This window comes from Salmo trutta, chromosome 27 (genome assembly GCF_901001165.1).
Source record: "Salmo trutta chromosome 27, fSalTru1.1, whole genome shotgun sequence".
Lineage (NCBI taxonomy): Eukaryota > Metazoa > Chordata > Actinopteri > Salmoniformes > Salmonidae > Salmo > Salmo trutta.
Genome location: NC_042983.1, coordinates 5,469,598 through 5,497,530, shown reverse-complemented (window position 1 = coordinate 5,497,530; position 27,933 = coordinate 5,469,598). Strand labels below are relative to the sequence as shown.

The following is a 27,933-nucleotide window of genomic DNA, read 5'->3' as shown; positions in this document are numbered from 1 at the left end:
TATTGGTGTCCATTTTCTGCACTGGTATTGACACTCAGAAGTACACAGTAGTAATATGTGGAATGTGTTCTTGCTTTTCCCTATCCCATCTTTTCACATACCAGCGGTTACTTCAAGGTTGTCTAGAGACAGTGGGCTGAACAGGTAGTATATTGTTGTAAGAGACCAGTACAGTATGCATAAAAATTCGACCATTCATTCCAATACAGTAGTTTAATTCAGTTCCGCTGTCAGCTAAATTATGTCAAGTGTATGATGATGAATACGCTCACGTTTCCAAATTCTTCAGAAATAATCTGCACTACTTCCTGAAGAACTTTGAGATGTACGACACCTCAAATCTTTCTTCCATCATTTCTGTGTGACAGTGAAGGAAGGAATTAAGCATTTTGAGAGTATTGGAACAAGGAGGTCTCTTCATGAGTTGAGCTCTGTATTATGGCACACACTGAATGAAGGCTCCATCCATCCTCAGAGACGCAAAGCTTTTCTGACCCAAACCCATCATATCGCTCATTATGTTCAGCCCCAACGTTCCCATTAGCCAGGTCTAACAGTATGTACCTCTGAGCAACTAAAGCAAATTAAGTCGACACACAGCAGGTTCGAGCTGCCATGCAGATGAGGGGCGTGCAATGACATTCTTGATTCGATTTGTCCACTTGAGAAAAGCGCAGGGTGCGGTTACCCTTGGGCTCTATGTAGCGGAAACTGGAGGGCTTCTTCACGCTTGGGTTCAAAGAGAATATAGAGGATGTATCATAAATTGGAAACGCATACATGTCAAATTGTTCTTGCGAATATGTTGTGAAATAGACTTGTTCATCAAGGGTAGACATTTCTAAATAGTAAATATATTTTGCTGCCAGACTAGACAAATCATATTATATTCAGTGAGGTTTATTTTTCAGCCTGGCAAAGTGTCAAATATCTCCACTGTTATGCATTCAAATAACTAATCCAGACAAGCGAGAAGTGAAAATCAATCGGTTAACAACGTGTCCTTTCCAAATGCTCTCCTCCAGAAGCGCTATTGTTTGGAAAGCGGAGTTGATCAATTCAGCACCACAGGTGTGGACAGTGCCACTAGCCTATACACGGATAGGCAAACGCAAGGCGTATGGATGCATTAGTGGAGAGCCAGACAGACATTCGCTGTTGTAGAATGGTACATGGGACTGATTATTGAATTAAGTTGAGTGGCTAGCTGGGCGCACCCTTATTTTAATGACTTCAAGAACTAATGGCTGAATACATCACTCGCCTGCCTTGAGACCATCCTAAAAGCACAACTTTATCGTAAACACAACTCTATCGACATATCCTATGAAAAATGGGTTCCCTATCTATGTGTGCACGCCATTCAGGGGGTGTGGTGTGAACTCACTCGCTCCCGGTCGCGCTGGTGTGTGTGTGGTGAGTGGAGCGAACGCAGCACAGAGAAAGCGCACTCAAAGCTCGCGCAGGCACCGGAAAGTGGGGATATAGTGCGCGGCGGCATGGCTTCGTCTCACGGGAAAAACGAACACCGGTTCGCCGACTGGATGGCGAATTTACCGGAGAGCATGCACAGCATCCCGCTTACCAACCTGGCCATTCCAGGTAAGAGTCACATCGTAGTTTGCACTGTTGCGTGTGTGGAAATGTTGGAAACCTTTTGTTGATCATGCAGTGAAATAATTTACTTCCATAGAAGATAGAAATCCAGATGTGTATGTTGTTGAACTGACGGCGAGTGACCTAGCCAGCCTACAGACAGTCTTCAGATGAATTATCGACACAGAATCCTCATATTCCGTGCAAAGGCTGTTCATTCCAGCTAAAGTTTATGCTGTAGCCTATCAGGGGTGGTCAACAGGTGGCCCGCGGGCCAAAACTGGTCCACAAGTGATTTATTTTTTGTCCTGAAGTTTTTACTAAATAATAATAATAATCTAGGATTTAAAGTTTGGGGTAAAAAAAAAACTAACATCACCTATAATTCAGCAAAAGTGTAGTTTAATTTAGGAAGTCTGTTCTCAAGTATTCACACAAATATATATATTTTTATATGCGTTCATGTCTCAATGTAATCAAGGTATGAAATTGTATTTTAAAATAACAACAATCTCTTTTTGGGCTTAGTTGTGGTCAATTTGCAGCGTACACATTATTATAGTTATTTTCTGGTCACCCAACCATTCGCTCCGACATAAATCGCCCTCTGGCTGGATCTAGTTGCCTATCTCTGGCCTATAGGCTACAGTAGTCTCTCGAGATGGCACCTGTTGTGGGAAGGCGAGACCTATGTGTAGGTGCAACACTAGTCCATTGCCCTATTCGGTAGCACAAAGGATCCATCATCAAAGAAATAGGCTACAGTTTAGCTGGTTAGGGCTCGATAGGCTATATGCCAAAAGCAGAAACGTGTCTCTAGGTCTCTATCGGCTTGATTTAATTCAAATCTCCTTGAGGGAGGGGCATGAATGATCTTACAAAAAGCTTGCAAATTGCTAATTCAAATGAATACACTAAAATGTAATTTACACAGGTGGCCCATTGTGCCCCTTTAAATATGTTGTAATATATATATAAGTGAATCTAGTCACTTTTTTTGGCAGGCTATGTGTTATCGATGTGATTTTTGGCGGTGCGCATTAGCCTAAACGGGGCATATAGTTCAGGGTTCATTGCATTGCAACCAGGACAGCCCATGTGCCTCTAATGAGCCTAACCCACCGTCACATAATACTACAAGTGTGAATTGTTTAACAATGACCTCTAAATCCCTATTCAAAGGGTTTGAAAGTTTAGACGGGCCACTCGGGTCTGTGTTTGCAGACTCAAGACATCTATACCCCCATTCAAAGACCTTATTTCCTTCCTTGAAGAAACCAGTGATATGACATGATCGGACTGGTCAAACCTCAATAGCAAAACGTGCATACAACCTGTCTAGTTCACATCAGATCCTCTGCGATCCCTTCTAGGAACGAAGGTTAGAAAAGTTGTATGTTGGCAGTGTTGGAACGGTCCATTGTCTTGACATCAGCGTCTAAAAGTGGTACCAGCTGTTTGGAGGTTTCGGCCAATCATGCGGCGGGTCTCCTGAGACGGCAACTCTGATTGGAGGTCTGGAATTCACTCTTGTGAAATGGCCAATTAACATCTGGCTAATTCTAGTGATTAGCTTCATCCACTGGCTACACACATGCAGGCAGGTGGCGCACAAAGCTGTGTTTCTCAGATCTATTGTGGGAAACTAAAGAGGTGTGGCATGGCATACTCCACTGCTCTCAATGGGGAACACACACAATTCAGCAGGGTATTTTTGGGATGTGACTTTCGATTAAGCATCGACTGCGTGATATTGAAAGACTGGGAAATGAAAACTACAGGATATCGCCATGGAGCCAAGAGGTCTAGTTAAGTCACGCACAACACCTGCATTTGCACCTGCCTTTCCCTTCTCATAGGCAAGCCTGGAGAAGCAGCATGCTCACTATAACCCACTGTAATTAACCATGATTATTCCTAATTTGCCCAGTTGCTCCAAGCATCTTAAACTGGTGTGTAGCCTATGCACTCCATTTGGACACAGGCTACTGTAAAACTCTTCTGTCTCCTCCAATGTCCCTGAAACCAGAATCAGCCACATAAGCCATTCACTTATTGATTTCTCCTGACGTGTGTGTGCGTGCGTGTGCGTTCCTTGCCAGAAGTCAATTTCCTCCTACAGTTTTTGGTGCCAAACCTGGTGGCTGCTGATTTGGTTGAGGATGTTTCGGAGAGGCAGCAGCTATATGTGTTACTGCTGCAGGGTTAGAGCATTATAGCACAGGCTTCTCTTCTTCAGCGAAAGAGAGTGAAGCGCTGAACCAGCTGAAGAGAGGAACGAATGGGAGGATGAATGTGATCATTTCATCCACAAGTACAGTCCTCTTCGCCAGAGGATTTATACTTCTAATTCGACATTTATAATGCCTGGGGATGGGGATCCATTGAAGTGTTTCTGCATTTAACAGAGGCGCTACGCTGTTACCCACCCCCAAAAATTGCCTAGAGCACAATCAGACTGGCACCCAGCCTAGGATGTAGACTTTGCAATTCAAATTGTGTAAACACTGTGAGACAGTGGCCCGATTGCATTTTTGTATGGTGCTACAGTATTATGTGTTACTGCAGGTTGATCTAAGTGTTACTGTAAATGGATACCACATTGAGTCTTAGCTGATCCCCTTGTCAACACAATCTGCAAAGAGTGAGGTGGCGATTCTGAACAGCTCTTTCCCTTATAGTGTTGGGTAGGCCAGATGGAGTATAAAGTTACCTCTAGTCTAGTAGACACTGAACTAAGGACAGTTTTTTTGTATTTCCCCCCCTAATGAAAAAGGTTATCTGTGGCTACAGTTGATTTGTCCCTGGAACAGATCTTAACACTCCCAGTGCCGCCACCTCCTCCTCCTTCTTCAGATGCAGACACACATACTCTCTCTCTTTCTCTCTCTCGGGAACAGCCTAAGTAGACCATATATACACAAGGCTGTGTGCACTTTTCCCCCCTTAGTCTTTCCATCCCTCATTCCCAGTGTTGCCCTCTCATCTCACCTACAGGAGGTTAGGCTACCCAGGCATTAAATTGGGCTCTTACAGGTGACAGAGCTGCTCTCAAATAACTTAAACTCCTGATACTGTTTATCTGTGTATCCAGAGGTGGTGAAACTCATTTTCACACCAGATGAACGACATCAACATTTGGCTAGCCCAGTATTATTCTTAGGGATTCCCAAGAGTCAACGCATTGGCTACTGCAGACATCAACCCTGCCCTGGTTAAACCCCATAGATACACACGCCATACTGTGGTTGTTTGTCATGTCAGCTGGTACAGGAAATGGATGCAGCTTGACATAATGAGAACGTCTGTGTGTTTGCCCTGCAGGTGACACTGGCCTCCCCCTGCTCTGACTCTTCTCTGGCTCTAGCTGTTCCATACAGCTGAACCGGCGCCAGCCTCCACCCTGACCAACAGAGGTCATGAACATAAACTAGAGCAACAAATAGAACAGATAAGAGAAGGAAAAGGTTGAGAGGTTCTAGAAGAAAATAGGAGACAGATGAACTACAAAGGCTGTGTTGTCAGCATAAAACAGGCTTTCTGTATACTACTGAGTCAGTGTGTGTGTGTGTGTGTGTGTGTGTGTGTGTGTGTGTGTGTGCGTGCGTGCGTGCGTGCGTGCGTGCGTGTGTGTGTGTTTGGTTTAACTGTATATAGATAGTAAAACAAGGAAAATTCGAACAAGTGGGGACATTTCACTGGTTCCCACAAGGAAAAATACTATTTTAGGGTTATAATTAAGGTTAGGGGTTAAGGTTATGGTTAGGGTTAGGTTTAGGGTTAGGAAAAATAAGATTTTGAATGAGAATCAATTGTTTGGTCCCCACAAGGATAGTAAAATAAGCGTGTGTGTGTGTGTGTGTGTAATCAAGCTTTTTATGAGTGTATCTAAAGTCATGACCTTGTTTGCATTATTCTACACCAACATCTTCTGCAGGAGAGCTTGGGACTATAAGGCTCTATCTGTGTCACGGCCTGACCTTAGATTGCCGTTTATTTTATCTTTTTTGGGTTAGGGTCAGGGTGTGATGTGGGGTGGGCATTCTATGCCTTTTATGTTTTCTATTTCTTTGTGTTGAGCCGAGTATGGTTCCTAATCAGAAGCAGCTGTTTATCGTTGTCTCTGATTAGGAATCATACTTAGGCAGCCCTTTTTTCCACCTTTAGTTGTGGGATCTTGTTTTTGTACAGCTCAGTATAGCCTGCAGAACGTGACGTTCATTTTTCCGTTGTCTGTTATTTTGATTTAGTGTTCTGAGTTTATATAAATAAATTGAACATGAGCACTTACCACGCTCCACCTTGGTCTACTCATTACGACGAGCGTCACAGAAGATCCCACCACAAAAGGAGCAAGCAGCGTGGTCAGGACAACTGGACATGGGAGGAGATTCTGGACGGGAAACGACCCTGGAGTCAGGCTGGGGAGTATCGCTGCCCGAGTGAAGAGATTGAGGCAGCAAGAGCAGAGCGACGTTATTACGAGGCACTATACCAACCACGAGGCAAGTGCGAGAGGCAGCCCAAAAAATACCAACCACGAGGCAAGTGCGAGAGGCAGCCCCAAAAAACATTTTTTTGGGGGGGGGGCACACAGGGAGATTGGCAGAGTCAGGTTGGAGACCTGAGCCAACTTCCCGTGCTTACCGTGGGGAGCGAGTGACCGAGCAAGCACCGTGTTATGCGGGGATGCGCAGTGTGTCGCCAGTGTGCAGCTACAGCCCGGTGCGCTCGGTGCAAGCTTCCCGCAGTTGCTGTGCTAGAGTTGGCATTCAGCCATGAAGGATTGTGCCGGCTCAGCGTTCCTGGTCTCCGGTGCGTCTCTTCGGCCCAGGTTATCCTGCGCCAGCTCTACGCACGGTACCCCCAGTTGGCCAGCACAAACCTGTGCGACCTGTTCCAACGCCCCGCCCTTGCCGGACTACGGGGGGTATCCAGCCAGGACGGGTTGTGCCAGTCATAAGCTCCAGACCTCCAGTGCGCCTCCACGGCCCAGTATATCCTGCGCCAGTTCTACGCACAGTGTCGCCAGTGCGCCTGCACAGCCCAGTTCGTCCTGTGCCAGCGACCCGCCCTTGCCGGACTAAAGGAAGTATCCAGCCAGGACAGGTTGTGCCAGTCATAAGCTCCAGACCTCCAGTGCGCCTCCAAGGCCCAGTATACCCTGTGCCTGCTCTGCGCACCCGTCCTCCAGCGACGTTCCCTAGTCCAGAACTCTCAGCGACGTTCCCCAGTCCGGAGCCTCCAGCGACGTTCCCTAGTCCGGTGAGACCTATTCTGGCTCTACGTACGAAGCCTCCAGTGATGATCCATGGCCCGGAGCCTGTAGAGATGATCCATGGCACGAAGCCTCCAGTGATAATCCATGGCCCAGAGCCTCCAGTGATGATCCATGGCACAAAGCCTCCAGTGGTGATCCATGGCACGGAGGCTGCAGTGATGATCCATGGCACGGAGCCTGTAGCGACGGTCCCCAGCCCGGAACCTCCTGAGACGGCCTACAGTCCGGATCCTCCTGAGACGGCCTACAGTCCGGAACCTCCTGAGACGGCCTACAGTCCGGAACCTCCTGAGATGGCCTGCAGCCCAGAGTCTTCAGCAGTGGCCTGCAGCCCAGAGTCTTCAGCGGCGGTCTGCAGCCCAGAGTCTTCAGCAGCGGTCTGCAGTCCAGAACCTCCAGCGGGGGTTTCCAGTTCTGAGCGGAGATTATCCACGGTCTGGTTCCTCCGGAGACACAAAAGTGGAGGGATCAGTGGGCGGAGTGGGGGCTACACCCCGAACCAGAGCCGCCGCCAAGAGTAGATGCCCACCCGGACCCTCCCCTATAGGTTCAGGTTTGCGGCCGGGAGTCCGTACCTTTGGGGGGGGGGTACTGTCACGCCCTGACCTTAGATTGCCGTTTCTTTGATCTTTTGGGGGTTAGGTCAGGGTGTGATGTGGGATGGGCATTCTATGCCTTTCTATATTTTCTATTTCTTTGTGTTGAGCCAAGTATGGTTCCTAATCAGAGGCAGCTGTTTATCGTTGTCTCTGATTAGGAATCATACTTAGGCAGCCCTTTTTCCACCTTTAGTTGTGAGATCTTGTTTTTGTACAGCTCAGTATAGCCTGCAGAACGTGACGTTCGTTTTTCCGTTGTCTGTTATTTTGATTTAGTGTTCTGAGTTTATATAAATAAATTGAACATGAGCACTTACCACGCTACACCTTGGTCTACTCATTACGACGAGCGTCACAATCTGCATTTTTCTCAAAATGTTGTTATTGACAAAGCCTTGTTATGTTCAATTTTCTCCTCCTTTATAATACTATAAATACAAGATAAAATTGCGAACACCATTCAAACCAATGAGGGCTCGGAACTTTAAAACCAATTATATCAGAATCATATTTTTGCAGATAGAAGCTTGTAGTCCCAAGCTCTCTAATTGAGAAAGTCAATACTGTATGTTCATCATATATGCATGATGCAATTATTAGCTCTGCCACACAGACAGCCAGGGTACTTTTTCTGGGTGTTGCCAATGAGTGTAATACACTCTTAGTAAGACTGCACCTTGGAGAAGTGAATAGGCTTTCCAGTGACTAATGTCAAACAGTAAAGACTTGGAGGGAATGGGTAGCACACTTCAGGAGAATCTGAAGTGTATCACCGGATGAAAGACATTTGTCTTACTAGGCCAGGGGTGAACTGAAGCTATAGATCTTCTGGGGGGGGGGGGGGTTCTCTAAACCCACTGATACACCAGCAGGTCAGGCCTGGAATTCATTCTCAATCCATGTCAATTATTTTTTCAAATGGGCAATCTATTTACCCCAGCCGGCTAGCCTGACTACCCATCCACATCGCTCCGGCCAAGCGCCACGCCCACTAGCTTGGAGTGATCGATAGAGCAGCAGAATTAAATTCAGCATGAGTCGTCACGGCAGGCAACCAGCCAGCCCCCTGAGACAAGTTAAAACAAAACCATTGAAAAACAGCATCCTCTGCTTCTGAAATGGACCTTGGCACAGGATTAATCTGGTAATCTGACAATCCATCTATCCATACATTGCTTTATCCATCTATCCATTCATCCAGCCCTTTGTCCATTCTCTCATCCACCACTTGAGCTCCAGGGGAGGGAGGATATACTGCCTAAGAGGAACATAAACAGTGGGTATCGAGGAGATTTGAGGACATGAAATTGCACAAGTTAAATGTCAGTCTGTCATTTAACATAGTTTTACTGAACAAGGCTATATTGATACCTCATTGTTGAATGCAGAACAAATCAGGTAGCCATGCTAGTACTCTGCTGGCAGTTAATTGAGTTTACAGCAGAAAGAAGTTTATCTTGTTGCCAAAAACAAAATTGTGCACACCAGTCTTTAGCTGCACACTGTGTCCACAATGACTCTGGTACCAAAGACGGGATAAGAGTAAGAACATGGGAAGAAAGAGATCATTTGATAGAGGGAATGGATAGGAGGGCCGAAGAGGGAGGTTGATGAGGGACCACTGTGGGAAGAGAGGAAAATGGGTTTGAGAGAGACTGACAAAAAGGGAGGGAGAGGTAGGAAAGAGATGGATAGAGAGAGAGGGTCAGACAGAAGCAAAGGAGAAGGGATGGAATAGGAGAGGAATGAAGAACGGAGTAGAGAAAGTGAGGGGAAGCAGGCTCCTCTCCTGTGCCCTGAGGGGAGTTAGGAGTTAGTGAAAAAGTGAGCGGACTGAGCAGTAATGCTATGTGATGAAACAAGAGTATTAGCAAATATTTGTGTTATTATGTTGACAAGCTAGTAGATGGAGCGCTCTAACAATGGAAATACATGTCCTCAAAGATGGAAGGCAGGTGGGAGGAGGCAAGATCAGTAGGGACCATTCCAGCCAATGAGAGGGCAGATAGTGAACAACAGGCACAACGCTGATGTAAAGTATTTTTTTTTTTTCAAAGTTTCCAAAATGCCACGTGAGTCCACGTATATCAGTCCATTCATAACAACCTCAACATTACAAAACTTCTATTTGTTCAAATAAGCCTCACGTAGCATATTAGCAATTACATTTTTTGGTGGCCAAATTCGACACTCATTGCCCTCCACACAAGAATTCCTCACTTTGTAGTCTTATTTTCGTGGACAGATTTTGGGTGATTTTAGAGCCTTTAATGTCCAACAACGAAAATGATATAAAAAACAAAAACACAAATCACCTATTGGGGAACACTGCAGTAGAGTATCGCAATATTATTTTTGATGATTTTATATCAATACTGTGACTCAAAGTATCGATTTGTAAAAATGTAAAAAAAAACATATATACAGTGCATTCGGAAAGTATTCAGACCCCTTGACTTTTTCCACATTTTGTCACGTTACAGCCTTATTCTAAAATTGATTAAATACAACATTTCCTCCTCAATCTACACACAATTTAGAATTTAGGTATTTAGAAATGGTTGAACATTGAGCTCTGGTGCATCCTGTTTCCATTGATTATCCTTGAGATGTTTTTACAACTTGATTGGAGTTCAACTGAGGTAAATTCAAATGATTGGACATGATTTGGAAAGGCACACACCTGTCAATATAAGGTCCCACAGTTGACTGTGCATGTCAGAGCAAAAACCAAGCCATGAGGTCTAATGAATTGTCCGTTGAGCTCCGTGACAGGAATGTGTTGAGGCACAGATCTGGGGAAGGATACCAACAAATGTCTGCAGTAATGAAGGTCCCCAAGAACACAGTGACATCCATCATTCTTAAATGGAAGAAGTTTGGAACCACCAAGACTCTTCCTAGAGCTGGCCGCCTGGCCAAACTGAGCAATCGGGGGAGAAGGGCCTTGGTCAGGGAGGTGACCAAGAACCCGATGGTGACTCTGACAGAGCTCCAGAGTTCCTCTGTGGAGATGGGAGAAACTTCCAGAAGGACAACCATCTCTGCAACATTCCACCAATCAGGCCTTTATGGTAGTGGCCAGACAGAAGCCACTCCTTAGTAAAAGGCACACGACAGCCCGCTTGGAGTTTGCCAAAAGGCACATAAAGGACCCTCAGACCATGAGAAACAAGACTCTCTAGTCTGATGAAACCAAGATTGAACTCTTTGGCCAGAATGCCAAGCGTCAGGTCTAGAGGAAACCTGGCACCATCCCTACGGTGAAACATGGTGGTGGCAGCATCATGCTGTGGGGATGTTTTTCAGCGGCAGGGAGTGGGAGACTAGTCAGGATTGAGGGAAAGATGAACGGGGCAAAGTACAGAGAGATACTTGATCAAAACCTGGTCCAGAGCACTTAGGACCTTGGACTGGGGCGAAGGTTCACCTTCCAACAGGACAACAACACTAAGCACACAGCCAAGACAACGCAGGAGTGGCTTAGGGACAATTCTCCGAACGTTCTTGAGTGGCCCATCCAGAGCCCAGACTTGAACCTGATCAAACATCTCTGGAGAGACCTGAAAATAGGTGTGCGGTTCCAATCCAACTAGACAGAGCTTGAGAGGATCTGCAGAAAGTAATGGAAGAAACTCCCCAAATACAGGTGTGCCAAGCTTGTAGCGTCATACCCAAGAAGACTAGAGTTTGTAATCGCTGTCAAAGGTGCTTCAACAAAGTAAAGGGTCTGAATACTTATGTAATATTTCAGTTTTTTATTTGTAATATATTTGCAAAAATTTGAAGTGTCATTATTGTGTGTAGATTGAGGGGGAAAAAACAATTGAATCCAATTTAGAATAAGGCTCTAACGTAACAATGTGGAAAAAAATTACGGGTCAGAATACTTTCTGAATGCACTGTATATATTTATATATATATATATATATATATATATGTACACTTAGTTTAGAAAACATTAGGAAAACCTTCCGAATATTGAGTAACACCCCCTTTAGGCCTCAGAACAGCCTTAATTCGTCGGATTTCAAGGTGTCCAAAGCGTTCCACAGGGATACTGGTCCACTATGTTATAAATGGCACCGGAAGAAATAGCAGCAGTTTTACGGGCGCCCAACCAATTGTGCTATTATGTGTTTTTTCTCATGTTATTTGTTATTTTGTACATAATGTTTCTGCTATCGTATCTTACGGCAAAAAAAAGAGCTTCTGGATATCAGGACAGCGATCATTCACCTTGGATTAGACAAAGATTTTTTCTACAACAAGGAGGACGCACAGGACATTCTCCAAACACCCGACAGAGCCGACATCCCCGTTATTTGCAAGAGGAAGCGACACAGGTACAGAGGACAAAGAGCCGGATGCCCTGTCAGGACCCATAGAAGGCGAGTTTTGAAAGCTGCCGTTACCGTCAATACTACACGCCAACGTGCAATCATTGGACAATAAATTAGATGAGGTACGATCACTAATATCCTACGAACGGGACATCAAAAACTGTAATATCCTATGTTTCACGGAATCGGGGTTGAATGACCACATGGATATTCAGCTAGCGAGATATACGCTGCACAGGCTAGATAGAACAGCACACTCCGGTAAGACGGACGGACGGGGGGGGGGGGCATTCTGTGCATATTTGTAAACAACAGCTGGTGCACAAAATCTAAGGAAGTCTCTAGATTTTGCTCGCCTAAAATAGAGTATATTATGATAAATTGCAGGCCACACCACTTGCCTAAAGAGTTTTCAGCTACTTTTCGTGGCTGTTTATTTACCACCACAGACAGATGCTGGCACTAAGACTGCACTCAGTCAGCTGTATAAGGAAATAAGCAAACAGGAAACCACTCACCCAGAGGCGGCGCTCCTAGTGGCCGAAGACTTTAATGCAGGGAAACTTAAATCAGTTCTACCAAATTTATATCAACATGTTAAGTGTGCTAACAGAGGGGAAAAAATTCTAGATCACCTGTACTCCACATACAGAGACGCATACAAAGCTCTCCCTCGCCTTCCATTTGGTAAATCCGACCACAACTCTATCCTCCTGATTCCTGCTTACAAGCAAAAATTAAAGCAGGAAGCAACAATGACTCGGTCTATAAAAAAGTCGTCAGATGAAGCAGATGCTAAACTACAGGACTGTTTTGCTATTACAGACTGGAACATGTTCCGGGATTCTTCCGATGGCATTGAGAAGTACACCACATCAGTCACTGGCTTTATCAATAAGTGCATCGATAACATTGTCCCCACAGTGACTTTAAGTACACACCCCAACCAGAAGCCATGGATTACAGGCAACATTCGCACTAAGCTAAAGGGTAAAGCTGCTGCTTTCAAGGTGGGGGACTCTAACCCGGAAGCTTACAAGAAATCTTGCTATGCCCTCCGACGAACCATCAAACAGGCAAAGCGTCAATACAGGGCTAAGATTGAATCATACTACACCGGCTCCGACGCTCGTCTTATGTGGCAGGGCTTGCAAACTATTACAGACTACAAAGGGAAGCACAGCCGCGAGCTGCCCAGTGACACGAGCCTACCAGATGAGCTAAATCACTTCTATGCTCGCTTCGAGGCAAGCAACACTGAGGCATGCATGAGAGCATCAGCTGTTCCGGACGACTGTGTGAACACGCTGTCCGTAGCCCACGTGAGTAAGACCTTTAAACAGGTCAACATACACAAGGCTGCGGGGCCAGACGGATTACCAGGACGTGTGCTCCGGGCATGTGCTGACCAACTGGCAGGTGTCTTCACTGACATTTTCAACATGTCCCTGATTGAGTCTGTAATACCAACATGTTTCAAGCAGACCATCATAGTCCCTGTGCCGAAGAACACAAAGGCAACCTGCCTAAATGACTACAGACCCATAGTACTCACGTCCATAGCCATGGAGTGTTTTGAAAGGTTGGTAATGGCTCACATCAACACCATTATCCCAGAAACCCTAGACCCACTCCAATTGGCATACCGCCCCAACAGATCCACAGATGATGCAATCTCTATTGCACTCCACACTGCCCTTTCCCACCTGGACAAAAATAACACTTATGTGAGAATGCTATTCATTGACTACAGCTCAGCGTTCAACACCATAGTACCCTCAAAGCTCATCACTTAGCCAAGGATCCTGGGACTAAACACCTCCCTCTGCAACTGGATCCTGGACTTCCTGATGGGCTACCTCAGGTGGTGAGGGTAGGTAGCAACACATCTGCCACGCTGATCCTCAACACTGGAGCTCCCCAGGGGTGCGTGCTCAGTCCCCTCCTGTACTCCCTGTTCACCCACGACTGCATGGCCAGGCACGACTCCAACACCATCATTAAGTTTGCAGACTATACAACAGTGGTAGGCCTGATCAACGACGAGACAGCCTATACGGAGGAGGTCAGAGACCTGGCCGGGTGGTGCCAGAATAACAACCTATAACCTCAACGTAACGAAGACTAAGGAGATGATTGTGGACTACTGGAAAAGGAGGACCGAGCACGCCTCCATTCTCATCGATGGGGCTGCAGTGGAGCAGGTTGAGAGTTTCAAGTTCCTTGGTGTCCACATCAACAACAAACTAGAATGGTCCAAACACACCAAGACAGTCGTGAAGAGGGCACGACAAAGCCTATTCCCCCTCAGGAAACTAAAAAGATTTGGCATGGGTCCTGAGATCCTCAAAAGGTTCTACAGCTGCAACATCGAGAGCATCCTGACTGGTTGCGTCACTGCCTGGTATGGCAATTGCTTGGCCTCTGACCGCATGGCACTACAGAGGGTAGTGCGTACTGCCCAGTACATCACTGGAGCTAAGCTGCCTGCCATCCAGGACCTCTACACCAGGCGGTGTCAGAGGAAGGCCCTAACATTGTCAAAGACCCCAGCCACCCCAGTCATAGACTGTTCTCTCTACTACCGCATGGCAAGCCATAAGACTCATGAACAGGTAATCAAATGGCTACCCGGACTATTTGCATTGTGCGCACCCCCCAACCCCTCTTTTTACACTGCTGCTACTCTCTGTTTATCATATATGCATAGTCACTTTAACTGTACATTCATGTACGTACTACCTCAATTGGGCCAACCAACCAGTGCTCCCGCACGTTGGCTAACCGGGCTATCTGCATTGTGTCCCACCACCCACCACCCGCCAACCCCTCTTTTATGCTACTGCTACTCTCTGTTCGTCATATATGCATAGTCACTTTAACCATATCTACATGTACATACTACCTCAATCAGCCTGACTAACCGGTGTCTGTATGTAGCCTCGCTACTTTTATAGCCTCGCTACTGTATATAGCCTCGCTACTGTATATAGCCTGTCTTTTTACTGTTGTTTTATTTCTTTACTTACCTATTGTTTTCCTAATACCTTTTTTGCACTATTGGTTAGAGCCTGTAAGTAAGCATTTCACTGTAAGGTCTACACCTGTTGTATTCGGCGCACGTGACAAATTAACTTTGATGTTGACTCCATCGCTTCACACAGTTGTATCAAGTTGTCAGGATGTCCTTTTGGTGGTGGACCATTCTTGATACACATGGGAAACTGTTGAGTGTGAAAAACCCAGCAGCCTTGCAGTTCTTGACACACTCAAAATGGCACTTAAATCTGTTGTCTTGCCCATTCACCCTCTGAATGGCACATATACACAATCCATGTCTCAGTTGTCTGAAGGCTTAAAAATCCTTCTTTAACCAGTCTCCTCCCCTTCATCTATGACAGTGTTTCCCATACTCGGTCCTCAGGACCTCAAGAAGTGCACGTTTAGTTTTTTTGCCCTAACACTACACAGCTGATTCAAATTATTAAAGCTTGATGATTAGTTGATTCTTTTAATCAGGTGTGTAGTGCTAGGGCAAAACCAAAAATGTGCACCCTTGGAGTCCAGAGGACCGAATTTTGAAAACCCTGTATTTAACATCAAGTGTATTTAACATCAATAAGGGATCATAGCTTTCACCTGGATTCACCTGGTCAGTCTATGTCATGGAAAGAACAGGTGTTTCTAATGTAGTTCTAATTAATTAATTTGCTGGATAGTTAACGTTAGTCAGCACTATAGTTGGCTGTACCTGCGCCAAAACTCTGGTATTTTTTATCCTATAGCTTGTTCTTCATCTTCTTTTTTATGTTTTAAATGTTGAGCCATGTTTTGGACACTTATCTCAAACTTGTTTTCTTATGGCTCTCTCTTGTCCCTCTTCAGTAGACATAGTAAGCAATAAAATTGCAATAAATATAGAATCGTGATACATATAGAATCGCAATACATATTGTATCGGCACCTAAGTATTGTGATAATATCGTATTGTGAGGTCCCTGGCAATTCCCTGCCCTACTCTCTAACGGACATCATCCTGTCCTCTGTGTTCATTCCTCCAGCTCTCCTCCCACTCCAGCTTCCAATGGCCTTTGACTTCCTATGGTTGTAGTAAGCAGGGGCGCAACTTTCACTGGGGATGGGGGGGGACATGCCCTCCCACATTCTGAAATTGCATTTTTGCCCCCCACCCCCAGTTTTATCATTGGAATGGCAGGCTGGTAGTAAGCATCTGTATCAGATGGATGCAGATGTCAGTATATCACATCACCCTTTAAAGAAAACATGAACCTAAACCATAAGAAATACATTTTCAATTACAATTTTATAATTGCACTTTATTTGATATTGTTCCCTCTGTTTAAAACAGGTAGAACTACTTACTTTAAACTTGTTGCGAACATTTTGTAGATCTGGCCCTATCATGGGGAAAGACAGAGCAATGACATGCAACAAAAACAACAACAAATCTCTGTTACTAATCTCCTTCATTAAGCCTTTCAATTGGGGAGAGCGAGGGATTTGTTTGTTTATTTGTGTAATTGCCTCATCCCTAATGCATCACTCTAGTGCTGTAATTCACAAACAGAGGACTGTCAAAGTCATTTATTGTTATCTTCAAGGTTACACTTTTTGTGGTGTTACAGATGAACTAGCTAAATAAGATACAACCAGAGGCCATAGGGCAGGGTTCCCCAAATGGCGGCCTGTGGACCCAAGTTTTTTATAATAAATTATTAATTATATTTTATTGTTGGACATACGACTGTAAAGACAGCAGCAAATCAGAAAAGTGAATTTGGAAATCTGTTCAAAAGTATTCCCGTGCATAATAGAGAGATATGTGATCGTTTACAAATGTAAGCAAGGTTTGAAATGATTATGTTTTGGTCAAATATTACATCTGTTCGGGCTTCTTGCAGTCAATTTGCAGTCTGAAAATGATTTGTAATTATGTTCTGGCTCCTGACCATCCGTTCAAGAAAGAATCGGCCCGCAGCCGGATCTAGTTGATGATCCCTGCCAGGGCATGATGACCTCCGTCTTCTGTTTAACTAATGAGACTAGTGTTGATATCCGACCTGAACATTTTTACCATCAGCTTACAGGAGTGGTCAGCAGGTGGAGAGGCAGGGAATCCATTTTGTTTCATGAGATGAACAGCGGTGATATTTAGAGCACGTCTCTCCACCAATGCTCAATGGTCTCCGTGACCCCGATTGATTTTTTGATTAATGTGATTTAATTTAATTCTAATTTGACATACAGCTAGTCTGACCTTCTAGGCTTAATGAAAAGCATGTTGTTCATTACACATTTTATTTCCACAGCCTTAAATTGATTAATGGATTAGTTTTGATGGATTGCTTTTCTCTCTCGTTATCATCACACAGTACCGAGAGTCGAGAGATAAACGCAGCTGTAATTTCCAGTGTGTTGATAAGCCATCGTCTCTCACGTAGCTTCTCCCTCCCCCAGGATGTGTTACTGAATTCATTGGTCATACAAGGTAGAGCTGACATTTCATGTCGAAGTGTTGAACGGTAACTTGGGATTACAGAAGCGATGTGTAGGTACCATTTTGTTTTGCACACCTTTTAAACTACATGCACCATCTGTGAACACTGACTCACTCCATAAAATACCTTTGATAAGCCAATAGGGATGTGGCCAGAACATCTCTATAAAAGCTACAGGTGTATTTGACACACAGGAGCTTGGTGGCAACATAATTGGGCAGGATAGGCTCGTGGTAATGGCTGGAACAGAATGGGTGGAATGATGTCAAATACATCAAACACATGGTTTCCAAAGTGTCCTTTTATGTTTCTGTACAAATACACCTGTAACCTTTATAGAAATGTCCTGACAATATTCATCTGTTGGTCCAATAGATAAATGATTCGGTACAATAATGTGAGCTCAGCTCCATGCCTCGAGACGGGTGAATGTGGAGGCTGTTGAGGGGAGGACGGCTCATAATAATGGCTGGAACGGAGCAAATGGAATCAAACACATGGAAACCAGCCATTATTATGAGCCGTCCTCCCCTCAACAGCCTCCACTGATTTGACAGAAGAGGGCTCTTTCACCCGTCTCGAGGCATGGAGCTGAGCTCACATTATTGTACCGAATCATTTATCTATTGGACCAACAGATGAATATTGTCAGGACATTTCTATAGAGGTTACAGGTGTATTTGTACAGAAACATAAAAGGACACTTTACCCAAAAGGCATACTGCTGTCTCTATTATACTCCAAGGCCTTGTGTTGGAGCAGAGAATATTGCTTTATGTGAACATTTATGTGAGTCTTAGAAGGATGCCGACTGTATGGTTGATGTGCAGTCAAGCGAGTGTCCATGTCTGACTGTCTGTGTAGGGTGAAGGCTTCTCTCTGTGTTCTGTGACCGTGCTGTTATGTTTGCTGTGAAGCCCCTGGGAGTTATTGTTGTGCGTTCCTTTTGACTCACCGCAGATGTCCTATGGGGGCCAGCGTACGTTGGCGAAAGAGTTGTTGTTATGCTAGCTCACGAACGTGAGGATGTTGGAGTTGTAGCTAATAAAACTGAGCCGTTTATAAATGACTATGTCTTGTTCTTCCTACATAACATCGGTGATGATAACACATGCGGTTTGTTTGCCTGTGGAGAAGTTGTCATCAAGTTGTCAAGCTCAGTGATGTTCAAGCTACAGTGATCGTCTCAATTGTGGTGAAGCTCAGTGATGTTCAAGCTACAGTGATCGTCTCAATTGTGGTTATGGAAACTATTTGGGCTTTGTAACCGAATGGAAGAAGTGTAGTGTGGTCAGCCCTGTAGTGTGGTCAGCCCTGTAGTGTGGTCAGCCCTGTAGTGTGGGTTTGCCCTGTAGTGGGAGAGGAGAGGAGAGGGAAGGGAGAGGAGAGGAGAGGAGAGGAAAGAAGGGGGAAAGGGAGAGGAAGGGAGGAGGAGGGGAGAGGGATAGGAAAGGGAGAAGAGAGGAGGAGGGGGAGAGGACAGGGAGAGGGAGGGAGCGAGAGGAGGGGAGAGGCAAGGGAGAGGGGATGGAGAGGCAGGCGAGAGGAGAGGAGGGGGAGACAGAGAGGAGAGCGTCTCAGGGCTGACTATAATTAGAGAGTTGACTTCTCTGTTTAGACAGGAGGACAGGGAGAGAGGACACTACTCACTCCTCTCAACCCACTGGCATTGTTCTATTATCACTGAGATACTGTTCTTCACTTTGTATGGGCCTCAAGTCAAGTCACAACTGTCTCTATACACACACAAATGCTAACACACATTTTCCTCCGCTCAGCCATAACCCATTCCCTATATTGTGCTGCCTGCCTGCCTCCGGAGGACCTGTTCCTCTCCCCCGTTGACCACCTCCTCCCTCTGCTCAAGTCATGTGGTTCCCTCTTGACTGTCACTCCATCTGTTGGAGGATTGAAAAAACGAAATGTTCAACTGTGGCTGAACATCGTAGCCCAGACCTATGCTGTCATATAGCTGTTTTATTTGATTCTTGTTTGTTTTGCGTTTTCAAGTGCTTTGAGATTCTTTATGTAATGAAAAGCGTTATATAATAATAATAATTATATTCCCCCCAGGTTCCCATGACTCCTTCAGTTTCTACATAGACGAGTCCTCTCCGGTGGGTCCTGAGCAGACTGACGCTGTCCAGAACTTTGTGTCGGTCTTTGGCACGGTGGCCAAGAAGCTGATGCGTAAATGGCTGGCCACTCAGACTATGAACTTCTCCAGCCAGCTGGAGGCCGGCGTCCGCTTCTTTGACCTGCGCATTTCCACCAAGCCCCGGGACCCAGACAACGAACTATTCTTCGCTCATGGCCTCTTCAGCGCCACGGTGAATATAATTACTCCCTACGACTATATTTCCTCCTACAGAACCTCAGGTGTTTTTCCTGACCACCTGACATGACCAGAAAGAAAACTCTGGACCGTAGTTATTTTCTATACAGGTCAAGAGGTCAGAAAAAACTCTGGACCTTATTCAGTGGGTACAGTATGACTGGTCTGACACTATATTTGCTTCCTTGTGGGGGTGTGTTGTGCTTCCAGGTGAGAGAAGGTCTGGAGCAGATCAGCTCCTTCCTGTCAGCCCATGCCAGAGAGGTTGTGTTCCTGGACTTTAACCACTTCTACGGGGTTCAGAACCTGCACCATGAGAAGTTGGTCTCAATGCTGAGAGACGTGTTCGGGGAGAAACTTGCCCCCGTCGTCTTCGCTCAGGAGGTAAGATACTCTACTGTACAAACTAACTAAACACCTTAAATCTCGGTGCTCCCTCAAGAGTGTATGGTGTCCACCTTGGCTTCACAGCCCTATGGCCCTGGAAGTTCCTAAAGACAAAGCCCCTCCCTACACTCCTCCCTCCCTCTAGGTGAGTCTCCAGTACCTGTGGGAGAAAGACTACCAGGTATTGGTGTTCTACCACAGTCCTATGGCCCTGGAAGTGCCATTTCTATGGCCTGGTCAGATGATGCCTGCTCCCTGGGCCAACACCACTGACCCTGAAAAGCTAATCCAGTTCCTCCAGGCCTCTGTGGCTGACCGCAGGTCTGTATGGCCCTCTATCTTTCACCTATCCGTCTTTTCCTGGACAGTGTGTTAAACCTTTGGGAAAAGCACTTACAGATGTAGGCTCTTCATTTGATCACCCTGTTGCAGGTGAACATTCCTGCAATGCAGGACATTTTAAACTTGTAGTGTGTTTGAGGTTTAAAAAAGGCTTCTGAAATGTTGGACTTTTCACTTACAAAAATTATTATATTCCACATTATAATTCACATTTCCTGTTGCTGCAGGATGATGTTCCTGATGTAGAAAACAGGTTCAATTTAAGATCCTACTTTCATCTTTAATTGTGCCTGTATAGTAAAGTTTGATGTGATTTGTGTAATGGCAGGAGGAAGGGAACATTCTTCGTCTCCCAAGTGGTCCTCACACCTAAAGCCAGCACCGTCATGAAAGGAGTAGCCAGCGGACTGAGGGAGACCATTACAGAGAGGTGCGTTGGTTTGTTTCTCTCTGTATGTATGTAGGTAGGTAGGTAGGTAGGTAGGTAGGTAGGTAGGTATGTACAGTTGAAGTCGGAAGTTTCATACACTTAGGTTGGTGTCATTAAAACTCATTTTTCAACCACTCCACAAATTTCTTGTTAACAAACTATAGTTTTGGCAAGTCGGTTAGGACATTTACTTTGTGCATGACACAAGTAATTTTTCCAACAATTGTTAACAGACAGATTATTTCACTTATAATTCAGTGGGTCAGAAGTTTACATACACTAAGTTGACTGTGCCTTTAAACAGCTTGGACAATTCCAGAAAATGACATCATGGCTTTAGAAGCTTCTGATAGGCTAATTGACAACATTTGAGTCAATTGGAGGTGTACTTGAGGATGTATTTCAAGGCCTACCTTCAAACTCAGTGCCTCTTTGCTTGACATCATGGGAAAATCAAAAGAAATCAGCCAAGACCTCAGACAAAAAATTGTAGACCTCCACAAGTCTGGTTCATCCATGGGAGCAATTTCCAAACACCTGAAAGTACCACGCTCATCTGTACAAACAATAGTACAAAAGTATAAACACCATGGGACCACGCAGCCGTCATACTGCTCAGGATACTCAAGATGCTGGAGGAAATAGGTACAAAAGTACGAGTCCTATATCGACATAACCTGAAAGGCCACTCAGCAGGGAAGATGCCACTGCTCCAAAACCGCCATAAAAAAGCCAGACTACAGTTTGCAACTGCACATGGGGACAAAGATCGTACTTTTTGGAGAAATGTCCTCTGGTCTGATGAAACAAAAATAGAACTGTTTGGCCATAATGACCATTGTTATGTTTGGAGGAAAAAGGGGGAGGCTTGCAAGCCGAAGAACACCATCCCAACCGTGAAGCATGGCAGCATCATGTTGTGGGGGTACTTTGCTGCAGGAGGGACTGGTGCACTTCACAAAATAGATGGCATCATGGGAAGGGGAAATTATGTGGATATATTGAAGCAGCATCTCAAGACATCAGTCAGGAAGTTAAAGCTTTGTGGCAAATGGGTCTTCCAAATCGACAATGACCCCAAGCATACTTCCAAAGTTGTGGCAAAATGTCTTAAGGACAACAAAGTCAAGATATTGGAGTGGCCATCACAAAGCCCTGACCTCAATCCCATAGGAAATTTGTGGGCAGAACTGAAAAAGCGTGTGCGAGCAAGAAGGCCTACAAACCTGACTCAGTTACACCAGCTCTGTCAGGAGAAATGGGCAAAAATTAACCCAATTTATTGTGGGAAGCTTTTGGGAGGCTACTTGAAACGTTTGACCCAAGTTAAACAATTTAAAGGCAATGCTACCAAATACTAATTGAGTGTATGTAAACTTCTGACCCACTGGAAATGTGATGAAAGAAATAAAATCTGAAATAAATAATTCTCTCTACTATTATTCTGACATTTTACATTCTTAAAATAAAGTGGTGATCCTAACTGACCTAAGACAGGGAATTGTTACTGGGATTAAATGTCACGAATTGTGAAAAACTGAGTTTAAATGTATTTGGCTAAGGTGTATGTAAACTTCCGACTTCAACTGTGTGTGAGACAACTTTAGTGATACTGAGTTTTCCGCCCTATTTCTATTGTCTCTTTTTTCTCTCTATATGCTTTTTTTCTCAACTTTTTCCCATTTCATTGCTTGGAGATTAAATATTAAATATTGCATTCAATAACCGTGCTGACTGTTTAATATAATATTTTCATCGATTGTGGACTAATTCCAATTGATCTCAAGAAGAACATTGGGTTTACTGTCAATTGAACAATGTGCATTCAAATCCAGGACTGTAGCATTGTAACCAGTCTGACAGAGCTTTGCCACAGCAGACACCAGCGATACTCTTAATCTGATCACCCTGTTGCAGGAGAACTTTCCTGCAATGGCAGAAATGTTAAACTTGATTTGTATTTGAGGTTTAAAAAGGCTTGTGAAGTTTGTAATTTTCACTTTTCTCTTACGAAAAATGTATCAACCCCTACAAATATTTCCATAAATTGTAATCCACATAATAATTCACATTTCCTGTTGCTGCAGGATAATTGTCCTGCTGTAGAAAACTGGCTCAAATTAAGATCCTACATCTGTACAGAGTATATAATAATATCTCGCCCCCCACATGATTGCACCCAGCAGTCTGTCAGACAGCGCAGAAAGCCCTTATCATGCTGACTCATACTGGCCCTTAACCGGTCTAGCTGTTCACCAGCCAGCTCACTGTTACACCAACCAACTGTGACTCATCAAACAGTACATACCTCTCTCTAGCTCACTCTGTCACTCTCTCGCTCTCTTTCCTTTTCCTTAGCCCCATCCTATTCACTAACTATGCATAATACTTACAGTGAGGGAAAAAAGTATTTGATCCCCTGCTGATTTTGTACGTTTGCCCACTGACAAATAAATGATCAGTCTATAATTTTAATGGTAAGTTTATTTGAACAGTGAGAGACAGAATAACAACAAAAAAATCCAGAAAAACGCATGTCAAAAATGTTATAAATTGATTTGCGTTTTAATGAGGGAAATAAGTATTTGACCCCCTCTCAATCAGAAAGATTTCTGGCTCCCAGGTGTATTTTATACAGGTAACGAGCTGAGATTAGGAGCACACTCTTAAAGGGAGTGCTCCTAATCTCAGGTTGTTACCTGCATAAAAGACACCTGTCCACAGAAGCAATCAATCAATCAGATTCCAAACTCTCCACCATGGCCAAGACCAAAGAGCTCTCCAAGGATGTCAGGGACAAGATTGTAGACTTACACAAGGCTGGAATGGGCTACAAGACCATCCCCAAGCAGCTTGGTGAGAAGGTGACAACAGTTGGTGAGATTATTCGCAAATGGAAGAAACACAAAAGAACTGTTAATCTCCCTCGGCCTGGGGCTCCATGCAAGATCTCACCTCGTGGAGTTGCAATGATCATGAGAACTGTGAGGAATCAGCCCAGAACTACACGGGAGGATCTTGTCAATGATCTCAAGGCAGCTGGGACCATAGTCACCAAGAAAACAATTGGTAACACACTACGCCGTGAAGGACTGAAATCCTGCAGCGCCCGCAAGGTCCCCCAGCTCAAGAAAGCACATATACATGCCCGTCTGAAGTTTGCCAATGAACATCTGAATGATTCAGAGGACAACTGGGTGAACGTGTTGTGGTCAGATGAGACCAAAATGGAGCTCTTTGGCATCAACTCAACTCGCCATGTTTGGAGGAGGAGGAATGCTGTCAATGACCCCAAGAACACCATCCCCACCGTCAAACATGGAGGTGGAAACATTATGCTTTGGGGGTGTTTTTCTGCTAAGGGGACAGGACAACTTCACCACATCAAAGGGACGATGGACGGGGCCATGTACCGTCAAATCTTGGGTGAGAACCTCCTTCCCTCAGCCAGAGCATTGAAAATGGGTCGTGGATGGGTATTCCAGCATGACAATGACCCAAAACACACAACCAAGGCAACAAAGGAGTGGCTCAAGAAGAAGCACATTAAGGTCCTGGAGTGGCCTAGCCAGTCTCCAGACCTTAATCCCATAGAAAATCTGTGGAGGGAGCTGAAGGTTCGAGTTGCCAAACGTCAGCCTCGAAACCTTAATGACTTGGAGAAGATCTGCAAAGAGGAGTGGGACAAAATCCCTCCTGAGATGTGTGCAAACCTGGTGGCCAACTACAAGAAACGTATGACCTCTGTGATTGCCAACAAGGGTTTTGCCACCAAGTACTAAGTCATGTTTTGCAGAGGGGTCAAATACTTATTTCCCTCATTAAAATGCAAATCATTTTATAACATTTTTGACATGCGTTTTTCTGGATTTTTTGTTATTCTCTCTCACTGTCTCTCACTGTTCAAATAAACCTACCATTAAAATTATAGACTGATCCTTTCTTTGTCAGTGGGCAAACGTACAAAATCAGCAGGGGATCAAATACGTTTTTCCCTCACTGTAGAATGCACAAAAGACAATAATACAGAGATGCAACTGTGTGTGTGTGTACATGGTTTCACATCCACATGGACTCCACTGCAGGGCTCTTCCAAGTATGATGCTGTGGATCCGGGCCCAGAGGCCAGGAGAGAGCGGCATCAACATCATCACAGCTGACTTCGTAGAGCTGGGAGACTTCATCAGCGCTGTCATCACGCTCAACTATCATATGGATGATGAGGAGGAAAACGCCACCTGAGACTGAAAGACAGGGGGTGGCAAAGAGTTAAGTCCTCAGCTCAGTCTCACTTTCTCTTTGGTGTTCATTTTCAGGAGAGGCGTTCCTCTGACTTATTATATAGGGCTATCAGAGTTTACAGATGAAGAGAGAGAGAGAGAGAGAGAGAGGGAGGGAGAGAGAGGAGGGAGAAGGAGACGTTAAGATAGGAGGAGAAAGGAAGGTGGAGGTGGAGATAGGGAGGATGGACTTTGGTGCTCGTTTAGAGCGCCGAAAGTGAATGACAAATGTTTGGTTTTATCTGTTTTGGGGGTCAAAAGGGCAATTGGTTTTTAACGACGCTTCGCTTGGCTTCGCTTCAAATCTGCTGTAACGATAACTGCTTCTATCCTCCAATCCCACAAGCTCGTGTTTCTGGCATTTCCATTTCTTGTGAGGCTTAGGCTAGCTTATTAGCATATTCTACAGACATAAATGTTGTTCGTATTTCAGTGACAGTGATGGCCAACCTACATCAAAACTCATTTTCATTGGTGCCAGTAATACATCTGATTGTCGTCAACCTGATTAGCATGTCAACTACTCACACATGGCTGTAGAACTTACTTCCTGATGGATGGATGGATGGATGGATGGATTGATTGATGGAGCTTCCCAAATAGTTATTATAGTTTTTCGATCTCTTTCTACATTTATTGACTATTTTGTCTCTGTATCAGTCCTGTCACCACAATGCGTAAATTGATAACTTCTTGCAGTACATTGATTTAGCTCCTAGACCACCTGTAACAGCACTTTCCCTATGTGACAGATTGCCAGACAGATTGATATTTGTGTGTCTTTTGATTGATTGCCTCTCTCGAGTGCCCTCTGTAGGGTATTGCAGATCAGTATTTCCCAACCCTGGTCCTCAAGCTCCCCCAACAGTACACATTTGTATTGTAACCCTGGACAAGCACACCTGATTCAACTTGTCAACTAATCATCAAGTCCTCAATGAGTTGAATGAGGTGTGTTTGTCAAGGGCTACAACAAAACTGTGGACTGTTTGGAGGTACTTGAGGACCAGGGTTGGGTAACACTGTTGTAGACGACCATAAAACAGGTTTAATTTCATGTTTCTCATAATGGCTTGATATCATTCTAATCTCATGTAGGTGTGTCTGTTGTACTGAAATATTCACCACAATGTTTCTTTTTTTTAAATCATTGAACTTTTCTTCTTTTCAGTTACTTGTACAGAATATAATAGAATAGTTATCTGTTGTTTTACTATTACTCGTGTGTTTGCCTGCTTAATTGCATTCAGTCTAGTACAAAGGTGTTTCCCTTGCTTTGCTCTGCACCTATTCAGGACAAACTGTAAATGCTCAACTAGGAAGACAAATTATATTTGAAGTGGCACTTGCGGCGTAGTGAAGAATACAATACGTATCACATTTTCTTTGCTAAAATTTGTTTTGCACATTATGCAAGAACTTCGCATATATATCAAAAGCTTTGCCTCATTTCTCCCCCCCCCAAAAAATTTTACGATTATTGTTGCATCTTTTACAGAGAATGTATTCTGAGAAATTGTTATGTAAACTAATATGTTTATTGTGAACCAAAAAAAGGAGGAAATGTTACATTTTGAATATGTGAATGTTTGTCCTGTACGAAAATGTGCCATTTCCAACTTTTTTCATTGTGTGTGTGTGTTTTTATGTAAGAGAGGGACAGACAGACAGACAGGCAGGGAGACAGGCAGGGAGACAGGCAGGGAGAGAGATAGATAGATAGAAAGACAGAGAGTAAGGATTTAATTGAGTGTTTGTATGTATTGTGTGTATTGTTCAGAAGTGTGAACATTTTCATACAATTTGTATGTGTCAATGACTTCATCCTTATGACTTAATCTTAAAATATATTTTATATCATGTGAAAAGTTTGTATATAAAGTGCAATGGATTTACTGCCATGTAATTGTAAATGAAAATGAATGCCAAGAATTATCCACAAGAAAGGCTTCTACAGAAATATCTCAGTTGTAATAACACACAAATATATGGCCAATACGAGTTTTGTCCATATCTCTGAAAGTCAAATACACTTCCAAAATATATTTTTTGTAATTAATTAACTATGTGCAGGAATCAAAATATATTTGTAAATATATTTCTTGTCACTTAGTGGATTAATACCTTTTGGATGCTATCCTAACCTGACTATAGCTACTTGAGTTGTTTGTGTTCATCTCAAGTAAGAAAATACTCAATACCTTTAATAATTATCACCAAAATGTGTACACTGCACTGCAAACATGATAAGTTATGATATTCAATAACAACAGCAATTATATTTAGTTCCAAATAGGTCATGTCCAATGTTTCGCTTAAACTCTGAGACGGTAATATACCTAAGAAATAAACTATTGCAATACACAGTGTAAAAAGACACCTACATACATGTATTTACTTATAAAGATACTTATAAAGTCATCTAGTGTTGACATAATTATACCCTCCATATTGTAGTCCTTACCTTTCTGTCCATTTTTGGTGTGATGAGTCCATTGCTGTAAAACTGTTGTAAAGACCAAACCTTGTGCGTTACAATGAAACTGATTCTGTTCTAAGTGGAAGATGACTAATCAAATAAAGCTTCTAAGCCTGTACAGTATGCCTATGAGACTTTCTATGATCCTATTTTCATTATTTCACATGGGAGGGAAAAACAAAAGATAAGAGACTTCTGAGCTGAGCGGCTGACTTCGACTGCTTACAATTAAATTGCTCACATCAGAAGCATATCTCCAGATTTGCCTTGACTTTCAACCTACTCAAAAGAGCCTCCAGGAACCATCCTTGCCAGTTACCAGGGTGACCAGGAGAGGCACAT

General features: G+C 44.1%; 1 protein-coding gene across 1 annotated transcript; it reads left to right on the top strand.

Moving 5' to 3' along the window:
* Positions 1-1,057: 1,057 nt before the first annotated feature.
* plcxd3 (phosphatidylinositol-specific phospholipase C, X domain containing 3) lies at positions 1,058-27,721 on the top strand. The gene is made up of 6 exons (XM_029716415.1): positions 1,058-1,602; positions 19,412-19,668; positions 19,884-20,057; positions 20,206-20,381; positions 20,731-20,832; positions 24,918-27,721. The coding sequence occupies exons 1-6, from the start codon at positions 1,500-1,502 to the stop codon at positions 25,072-25,074; spliced, it is 969 nt and encodes a 322-aa protein (XP_029572275.1). The 5' UTR covers positions 1,058-1,499; the 3' UTR covers positions 25,075-27,721.
* Positions 27,722-27,933: the final 212 nt, after the last annotated feature.